General features: G+C 45.4%; 1 protein-coding gene and 1 long non-coding RNA gene across 3 annotated transcripts in view; one reads left to right on the top strand and one right to left on the bottom strand.

Annotated features, from left to right (window-relative positions):
- Nucleotides 1-6,667, bottom strand: part of LOC310846896 — a 12,525-nt gene extending 5,858 nt beyond the window's left edge. The window contains exons 1-2 of the long non-coding RNA XR_014565598.1: nt 6,542-6,667; nt 1,546-1,845 (exon numbers count right to left, since the gene is read on the bottom strand). This is a non-coding gene — a long non-coding RNA (uncharacterized lncRNA). The remainder of the gene's footprint in view (nt 1-1,545; nt 1,846-6,541) is intronic.
- KIAA1614 overlaps nt 6,553-9,887 on the top strand; it is a gene marked incomplete at its 5' end in the record, with an annotated part of 28,153 nt that continues 24,818 nt past the window's right edge. The window contains 3 exons of one of the 2 annotated variants that reach the window (XM_083743758.1): nt 6,553-7,489; nt 8,582-8,665; nt 8,892-8,955. In XM_083743758.1, coding sequence (XP_083599884.1) covers nt 6,553-7,489; nt 8,582-8,665; nt 8,892-8,955 — 1,085 coding nt within the window. The remainder of the gene's footprint in view (nt 7,490-8,581; nt 8,666-8,891; nt 8,956-9,887) is intronic. The other variant, XM_083743759.1, reaches the window with a different exon arrangement.

Genomic DNA, 9,887 nt, shown 5'->3' with positions numbered 1-9,887 from the left:
TAATAATAATAATAATAATAATAATAATTCTTTTTCAGTCTCCCCTCTTCTCCTCAGAGCGCACTTCACATGATAATAATAATAATAATAATAATAATAATAATAATAATAATTCTATTTCAGCCTCCCCCCTTCTCTTCAGAGCGGACTTCACATAATAATAATAATAATAATAATAATAATAATAATAATAATTCTTTTTCAGTCTCCCCTCTTCTCCTCAGAGCGGATTCGCATAATAATAATAATAATAATAATAATAATAATATTCTTTTTCAGTCTCCCCTCTTCTCCTCAGAGCGGACTTCGCATAATAATAATAATAATAATAATAATAATAATAATAATAATTCTTTTTCAGACTCCCCCTTCTCTTCAGAGCGGACTTCGCATAATAATAATAATAATAATAATAATAATAATAATAATAATTCTTTTTCAGACTCCCCCCTTCTCTTCAGAGCGGACTTCGCATAATAATAATAATAATAATAATAATAATTAATAATAATTCTTTTTCAGACTCCCCCCTTCTCTTCAGAGCGGACTTCGCATAATAATAATAATAATAATAATAATAATAATAATAATAATTCTTTTTCAGACCCCCTTCTCTTCAGAGCGGACTTCGCATAATAATAATAATAATAATAATAATAATAATAATTCTTTTTCAGTCTCCCCTCTTCTCCTCAGAGCGCACTTCACATGATAATAATAATAATAATAATAATAATAATTCTATTTCAGCCTCCCCCCTTCTCTTCAGAGCGGACTTCACATAATAATAATAATAATAATAATAATAATAATAATAATAATAATAATTCTTTTTCAGCCTCCCCCTTCTCCTCAGAGCGGACTTCACATAATAATAATAATAATAATAATAATAATAATAATAATAATTCTTTTTCAGCTTCCCCCCCTTCTCCTTCGGAGAGCGGCCTTCGCCTCCTGCCTCGTCGTCCCCAACCTCCGAGGTCTTTTCTAACTCCAGCCATCATCTCCCTGAGAGAGAGAAGGGCGCATTCCTGAAGGGCAGCCAGCGGCCGCCGAGAGAGAGCGAGAGCCAGCCCGCTTCCTCCCTCCTCCTCCTCCTCCGCCATCCCTCCCTCCTTCCCTTCTCCGGGGTTTCAGGAGCGAGCAGCGGCCTTCCCAGCTTCGCCCCCCTCAGCCGCCAAGCCAGAGCCTCGGCCTCCCTGCCGGCCCAGTCGAGACCGGCGAGGCCTGGCGCCGCGGCCTAGTCGTGAGCGGGAGCGCCGGGCTCGCGTTCCCCGGCATGCCGCTTCTCAGGTCCCAAGGGCGCAGGGGGGGTTGCCTGGCTGGGGAAAGAGGCCGAGTGATCCTCCCTACATCTTGAGGCCCTGCTTTTTTTTGCGCGCTTTTTGGGCGCCCTCGTTTCCTAAGCGTGTGCTTTTTTATATTATATGTGTATATAAAATGATATTTATACGTGCATCTTCTTTGGGCACCCCTGCTCCCTAAACTGTGCTATATATATATCGTGTACAAAACGATATTTGTATTGGCATCTTCTCTCACTGGCCTATGAGGAGGTGAATGAAGTGAGAAGAGACTCCTGGTTTTCTTCAGGGGATGCCAAGGGCTCAAGAAAAGTCCCTTTTGCCTTTCTGAGCGGCTGCTCCATCCTTTCAGGTCTTCTGCTGGATCCAGTCGGTGCAAAACTCTCTCTTTCTCTTGGGTCTTGGATGGATTCGGGGAGAATGACTTCGCAGAGCTGCGAGTCCCGGACTCAGTTGCACAGGCTGCAGCCGTGCCCATTTCCCCCTCGAGGAAAGTGAAGGGCAGCTGGCCGGAGAAGGCTTGGTGAGCACGAATCTTCTCCGTCTGTCTCTTTGTATTGCAAATTCCAGGGGGTGCTCTTGTGGGCTTTGCGCTTCCTGGACTTGAATGCATGTGCAAGTAGAATTTCCCTACCGTGGCAGTTACAAATGATGCTCTTGCGGGCTTTGCACTCCCTGGACTTGAATGCATGCGCAAGTAGAATTTCCCTACCGTGGCAGTGACAAATGATGCTCTTGCGGGCCATGCGCTCCCTAGGCTTGCTTGCTGACTTCAATGCATGCATGAGTAGATGTTTCCTACCATGGTACTGTAGTTAGAAATGATGCTCTTGTGGGCTTTGCACTCCCTAGACTTGAATGCATGCGCAAGTAGAAGCTTCCTACTGTGGCATTTACAAATGATGCTCTTGTGGGCCATGCGCTCCCTAGGCTTGCTTGCTGACTTCAATGCATGCATGAGTAGATGTTTCCTACCATGGTACTGTAGTTAGAAATGATGCTCTTGTGGGCTTTGCGCTTCCTGGACTTGAATGCATGCGCAAGTAGAAGCTTCCTACCGTGGCAGGTACAAATGATGCTCTTGCGGGCCATGCGCTCCCTAGGCTTGCTTGCTGACTTCAATGCATGCATGAGTAGATGTTTCCTACCATGGTACTGTAGTTAGAAATGATGCTCTTGTGGGCTTTGCACTCCCTAGACTTGAATGCATGCGCAAGTAGAATTTCCCTACCGTGGCAGTTACAAATGATGCTCTTGCGGGCTTTGCACTCCCTAGGCTTGCTTGCTGACTTCAATGCATGCGTGAGTAGAGGTTTCCTACCATGGTACTGTAGTTAGAAATGATGCTCTTGTGGGCTTTGCGATCCCTAGACTTGAATGCATGCGCAAGTAGAAGCTTCCTACCGTGGCAGGTACAAATGATGCTCTTGCGGGCCATGCGCTCCCTAGGCTTGCTTGCTGACTTCAATGCATGCATGAGTAGATGTTTCCTACCATGGTACTGTAGTTAGAAATGATGCTCTTGTGGGCTTTGCGCTCCCTAGACTTGAATGCATGCGCAAGTAGAATTTTCCTACCGTGGCAGTGACAAATGATGCTCTTGCGGGCCATGCGCTCCCTAGGCTTGCTTGCTGACTTCAATGCATGCATGAGTAGAGGTTTCCTACCATGGTACTGTAGTTAGAAATGATGCTCTTGTGGGCTTTGCACTCCCTGGACTTGAATGCATGCGCAAGTAGAAGCTTCCTACTGTGGCATTTACAAATGATGCTCTTGCGGGCTTTGCACTCCCTAGGCTTGCTTGCTGACTTCAATTCATGCGTGAGTAGAGGTTTCCTACCATGGTACAGTGGTACCTCTGGTTGCAAACGGGATCTGTTCCGGAGGCCCATTCGCAACATGAGCAGAATTCAACCCGCGTCTGCACGTGTCGCCATTCGCTGCTTCTGCGCATGATGTCATTTTGTGTGTCTGCACATGCGCGAGCAGTGAAATCCCGAAGTAACCCTTTCTGGTACTTCCGGGTCACCGCAGGATGCAACCTGAAAACGCTCAACTTGAAGCAAACGCAACATGAGGTATGACTGTACTGTAGTTAGAAATGATGCTCTTGTGGGCTTTGTGCTCCCTAGACTTGAAAGCATGCGCAAGTAGAAGCTTCCTACTGTGACAGTTAGAAATGAGGCTGGGGCTCAGATGGAGAAGGTGAGGCAACAGCTGCTGGCTCCAGAATTGGGTTGTGTGCGAGCGAGATGGTGGTTCGGCAAAGGAAGTTGACGGGTCCCGAACCTCAAACGAAGTCGGTTTGAAACCAAGAGCTTGGTCTCATTGCTCTATCTACAGCAGTGGCCCTCAAAGGGTGCAGTGTACCACATTGGAGTGGCAGGAGGATGGGATGGCAAATGTGGAGCATCCGTGCTGTGTAGCACCATCGTCTTGCATTTTTCATTGCAGGGACGGTTTCTTGGAAGAACTCTTGTTCTTTCCCTCCCGGTTTGCTGTGATTAGTGTCCCTGAGCCAGTCTGGGGGCAGCTATTAAGTGTTTCCGAACGTCCCCAGCCAATCACATCATTTGTTTGTGCGATGCAGAAACCATGGTTTGTAGCGTTGCGTGAACATGGCCATGGTTTCCTCTGTCTTGAATGCAAGGTTAGCGATTGACTGTAGCTACACGCAGCTTGCATTGGGTTCTGACACATTCTCCGTTAAACCGGGTTGCCCTGTTCTAAATCCAAATTGGGCATAATAGGCAGTAGGACGGTGCAAAAGTAATAAGGAAACTGTTCTTTTCCATGCCTTTGAAAAGAGCGGCATGAACATGCCGGTTGCCATGGGCACAGTGCTCCTTTTTCATGCTTGCCTGCTTGTTGCCGCTGCAACCACCCAGTAGAGCAGCGAGCGGGGGAAAAAGCTCTTGATTCCATGGCCCCCTCCTTTGCAAACCTTTTCCCAAGCTGGAGTACATTTCAGATGTTTATTTATTTTTTTATAAATAATATTTATTAAAATTTTAAAGGTTACAAAAAGAAAGAGTAAAAACACCATATCAAACAAGAACAAAACAACGCATCACAATAAGAAAGAAGAAGAAGAAAAAAAAACAGCTAATCTTCCCATAACTTGTCTTTCATTTGCTTGTTTCCTTGACCTCCTCACACCTCCCTTTTTTGTATTCTAGTTCAGTTAACTATTTCAGCAAATCCTTTCCATCTTTTCCACTTTTTGTTCTGTAATTTATCTCAATATAATGTAACTTTACTTTCCCTCCTTTCACCAATTAACAGTCTATTTTTTCCTAAACCCTTATAACATTTCTGCTAAAACCACATAACTTCATTCCAACATCCTTCTAACATTCATAAATTTTACAATGTTTCTGTAGATAGTCTTTAAATTTCTTCCAATCTTCCTCCACCGACTCTTCTCCCTGGTCTCGGATTCTGCCAGTCATTTCTGCCAGTTCCATATATTTCAGATGTTTAAAGCATCTGTGGACATTGTTGAGATAGCTTTGTTGGAGATGGCTGTGGAAGTTGATAACTGGGAGAGGTGCAGCTGAGAATGTGTGAAGAGGCTGGATATTTAGGAGACTCCCTCCCCTAAGGGCCCTGCAGCTCTGTTTTGTCCCCTCCCTCAGTGCTGTAGCATCAAAACTGCAAGTTTTGTAGTACCGTTTTATTTCCTGGCCAGATTATCCATGGATTGAGGAAATCCAAATATAGCAGGTGGAAAGTGTGGATTGCGACTTGGATGAGGAGGATATTTTATAGATGTGACAAACAAAAGAGACACAAGATGTTTCTAAATCCACATTAAACTCCAGTGTTGATGAGACTTTACGAAGGGGTGAGTTGCTTTTTTTTGGGGGGGGGGGGTTAATCGTGCCCCAAAGCACCACTCCTGAGAAACACGAAAAGTAACTCAGCAATACTTCTTCTTCCTCCTATTTACTGTGTTATGATTTTGCTGTGAGCCATTCTCCTGACGAGAGAGAGAGAAAGAGAGAGAGAGAGAGATCTCTAGTAGACAGATTTGCACTATCTGTTATTTCTATGGGATGGAACATGGAAAATTATTCTGTGAATTCCTTACATCTGGAAAGCCAACAGTTGTACAAAGCTCACTGTGACAGCTACTTAGTTATGATATAGCAGGGTTTTCTCTATACCATGATTTTGCCAAAATTAAGGGGGGGGGGACCAAATTTTTGCTATTGGTTGGGATATCTTTTCTTCCAAAGACACTCTTTGCTTTTTAAAAAAATGAAGTTTCTGGGTAGAGTTTACACTGTGTGCGAATCACTTTGCGAAATCTCAGGAATCATGTGTGGGTCTGAATGAGGTGCAAAACAATCAGGGTTGTGTGTGTTGTGATTCTGCAGGCATGCAGTAAAAACCGTGCAGTGTGGTTCTACTTGGAATTAAGGCCCACAGAATTCAATGAGACTTGCTTCAAGGTAAATGCATTTAAGATTCCAGCCATGAAATGTGGTATGGGATGCAGAATGGGGCTTTCTGAGGTTCTCTGCTTTCATTTGAAAAACCAGGAAGTTTCTTTCAGCTGCTAATAGATATATGCTTCAAAGAATGGCTGCTTAAAAACCAGAGTGCTGGCTGAATAAATGACCAGTGCCCTGCAAAACTCCTTCCACTTTCATATGACTGAGCAAAACCAGAATATATTAGGCAAAATAATAAAACTGAAGACTAAATTATGTTAAATTGCTGTTTGCTCTATTTACATAATGCATGTAGGCTGTAAGATTCTGCTTTTCTTGACAAAATCTGGATTATGATTTGGGTATGTAGTAAATATGACCCTGGGAGTGACTACAGAGTGGGCCTTTAATTCTCAGCCTTCCTGCTTTTCTGTCCCCGTAGTTGGAGAGAACAGAATAAATGGTGTAAAATTAACAAAATACATAAATTTGCACAATTTAGGCAGGATTTATTTTGTGCAGAATTTTGGTTATCTTGAATAATTATGGATATTTGCGTGCAGAGCATGAAACCATCTAACGGGGTCCCTCTTAGGTTGGCCAGATGCAAAGGAGAACAGAGGTATTGCACCTTTGATAATTCCCAATTCTAGACAACTATTAAAGGTGCAGGGGCCCTGTTCTCTTTTAGCCAACCCTGCCCCCTGGTAAGGCCCTTCAGACAATGTTCTCTTGCCCAGCAAGTGTACTGAAACGTCTGTTATTGTTTCCCCCACAAAAAAGGTACCTCACCACCAAGTGGGAGCATGGAAGGGAATTTCGCTACTGAAAAGAGAAGGACGCTGAACACCTTGAAGCAATGTGTCAGAAATATTCCTAGAGCGAAACAGCCTCCCGAGAACATTGATGATACAGGGGAGCATTGTCTCAACGGGCCATCCTGGGTTCCACTGGGGCTGCTGCGGGATACAAGCAAGGGCACCTCTGTTCTGGAGTCCAAAGTTAAAGCTCTGAAAGAGAAGAGGAGTGCTGTCCACAGGCAGGCGGAGGCAGCACCCCAGGAGCGGGCTTCTCCCAAAAAGGGCAAGGCCCGGAAAGGGAAGCCGCTGACGGAGCCTGCTCCTCAGGATGCTGTGGTGGAACCTCAGGCCCAGATCCGCACCTACCTGACAGATGTGCTGCTGGACAGCACTGACTACCCACGTCTCAAGCAGGAGGGATCTCAAGGGGCAGTACGTACAAGCCTGCTTGTTGACGAATTTGAACCTCTGAAGGGGTCTAAGGCGGCAGAAGAGCCTGCAAGCATGGGCTGGAGCTCACCCGAGGCATTCCAGAAGCTTCCAGGAAGTGACAGGATGGATAAAAGGGGCTCGTCAGGAAACGCAAAAAGGGCGTCGCAAAATGGCCTCTGTGGGGCCAGCTCCTTAAAGGACCTTTCCTTCAACCAGAAATATTTTGAGGATGGTATGGATTTTGAAAGCGGTCCTTTTCTCCACAAAGATGACGCCTGTGGGGCGGGAACAACCGGCCGCCTTTGGCGAACCGAGAGCTGGGACAGTCTCTGCAGCGGCGGAAGCAATGCCAGCACCCTGTCCCTGGCAGAGAGAGTGGAGAGGAACCGGTCGATGCTGCAGGAAATGTTGAACGCGACACAGTTTAATAGCCATTCTTTGCGGGAGCTGCATACTCTGCGTCGTCACAAGAAGGATGGCCCAAGCCGTGGGAGAGATGGGCCCAGTAACGGTATGTGCAAGCAGGGTGAAGTGGTTTTCAGAAACCGAACAGGATTTGCAACTTGGATGGGTAGTAGTGGGGAGAAATACTGTAAGAGCTCAGAAAGTACCATATTTTTTGCTCTATAAGACTCACTTTTTCCCTCCTAAAAAGTAAGGGGAAATGTGTGTGCGTCTTGTGGAGCGAATGCAGGCTGCGCAGCTATCCCAGAAGCCAGAACAGCAAGAGGGATTGCTGCTTTCACTGCCCAGCGATCCTTCTTGCTGTTCTGGCTTCTGAGATTCAGAATATATTTTTTCTTGTTTTCCTCCTCCAAAAACTAGGTGCGTCTGGTGCGTCTTATAGAACGGAAAATACGGGTATTGCAAAAAGGGGGGGGGGGACCCGCCAGAACTGAATTTCTACCTCCTTCTCCACTTGATCCTTGCTTTTTCCTCCCCCAAACGGCTTGGTCTGAACCTCGGGGGATGCAGCCACCCCACCATGTCCCCAGCTTATGCTGTTCTTCCATTCTCCTCACCCTGCAATCCATATGAGGGCCCCTAGTCCATGTTGATTCCACAGATCCCTTTGCCTTTGGTCTTTAAAAAAAGTAATTGTGGGGATGGGCTAAAATTTTTGTCACAACAACTGCATGTGAGAGGGGGCTGAATAGGTTTAACCTACACCCCCCCCCCCGCAATATCCCAGCAAAAATGTCCCCTTCTCTGCTACTGTTAGCCCCAAGAAGGAAGCTTCCTCTGGCGCCAATGGGAACCAACTTCCTGGGGCTAATAGTAAGCACATACTCTCTCAAGAACGATAAGTCCCAGGATTCCTCAGTTGCTGCTGGTATTTTCTTTGCACTGGCAGGAGGAGCCTGCAGGTTTTGGCTGCTGGCTGGCAGCAGGACGGTAATAATCAGGGACATTGAGGTCCCAGGGCAGTAGGAGCCAAGACTATTAATAGGATTTGCAAGCCCAAGCATATATGTGCGTAAATGAGTTAGGCCTCCGGTCTTCGGAGTGCAACAGTCATTAGATTTGAGAGGCCAGGAGCAGTTTCTCAAGGATATTTATCGCCCATGGAATAATTACTATATATGTATGCCATGTCTTGCAGTCAGATCAGGCAGCCAGGAATATACAAAGGGACCTAAAGAATACCAAGAGCCCATTCCTTTCTCCCACCCAAAAAGCAGACCAGGTATTTTGGCTTACAAGTTTGTACAGAGCCTAGAGTAGGATGCTTGGGTGGTGCAGAATTGGGACACTAAGAGCAGAATTGGGCCCAAATCTTTGGGGGTGAGGAACACTGAATATAAATAGCCTTTACTCTGTATGAGATGTGTCTTTTCACATACCATGCTGCATTTCATGTGGCTAAAGTATACACAATAATAACATGTACTTCTCTTGTCCTGTGTTTACAGAGATTCTGGCAAATGATGTAGACTGGGATTCTGGAGTTTCATTACAGGATTCTGAAGGCTACCGGTAAGATTTCAGTGTCCTCATTCCCCTGCTAAGGCAAGGAGACACAATCCAAAAATGCTGATAGCCATTTCTAACTTGGGACTTCACACTGGAGTTGACTGCACGTTTGCAGCTGTTTGTGTTCCCCTTTAATTTGCGGTTCCCCAGATTCTTTTAGGAAAAAGATGTGCTTTAAATGATTGGTTCTAATCCCCACCCACCAGACTGCTTTAATATTGATGAGGGTCATTGCAGACCACTTAATGATTTTTCTGCCTGTTGCAGCAATTGCAATACGCCATGCTAGATGGTGTACGATTTTTAATAGCATTTTTATAGCTTCTTTCATTTCTTATATATTGTATTTTCTAGAAATCAAATTGTAATGCAGTAAAATACGAAGGAAGAAATAAAAATACAATTAAAAGTCAGTGAGGACATATGGATATTCCATCTCCCATCTTCAACCACAAATCCACAGACGTGCCACAGACCGCACTTTGGGAACCACTGCTTCAAATTACGCTATGGATGCGACGAGAGAGTGGTTTGCTTAAAGGCCATCTTAGTTGGTTTGTTGCTGAAAATAACATTACCGCCCCCCCCCCCCCCCGGGCAAAACATCTGGGAAATTTTGAACTGAAATTACACAAGGGGCTTCTGCACATCACCGGGGGAGTGTTTTCTCTGCAAAACAGCAGTCGGCTTCATTGTGCTCTGCTGCTCCTTCCGAAAAACCTCAGCAGAGCAAGATGCGAGCCTCCGTATGTGCATCGCGAGGTGTGCAGGCTGCAGTGAAAGAGTTAAGCTCAGGCCAGCTGAAGTGAGTCTGTGAGCAGATTAAAATAATCACGAAAATTAGGGTGAAGACCAATAGGGGAAGGGTTTGAGCGAGAGGCATGTTGAGTGTGCAGAGAGAAATGGGTCACATGGTGAAACAGTGAAAGCTTTAA

This window comes from Podarcis gaigeae (genome assembly GCF_964106915.1).
Source record: "Podarcis gaigeae genome assembly, chromosome: 6".
NCBI classification, from domain to species: domain Eukaryota; kingdom Metazoa; phylum Chordata; class Lepidosauria; order Squamata; family Lacertidae; genus Podarcis; species Podarcis gaigeae.
This window is presented reverse-complemented; position numbering and strand designations above follow the sequence as displayed.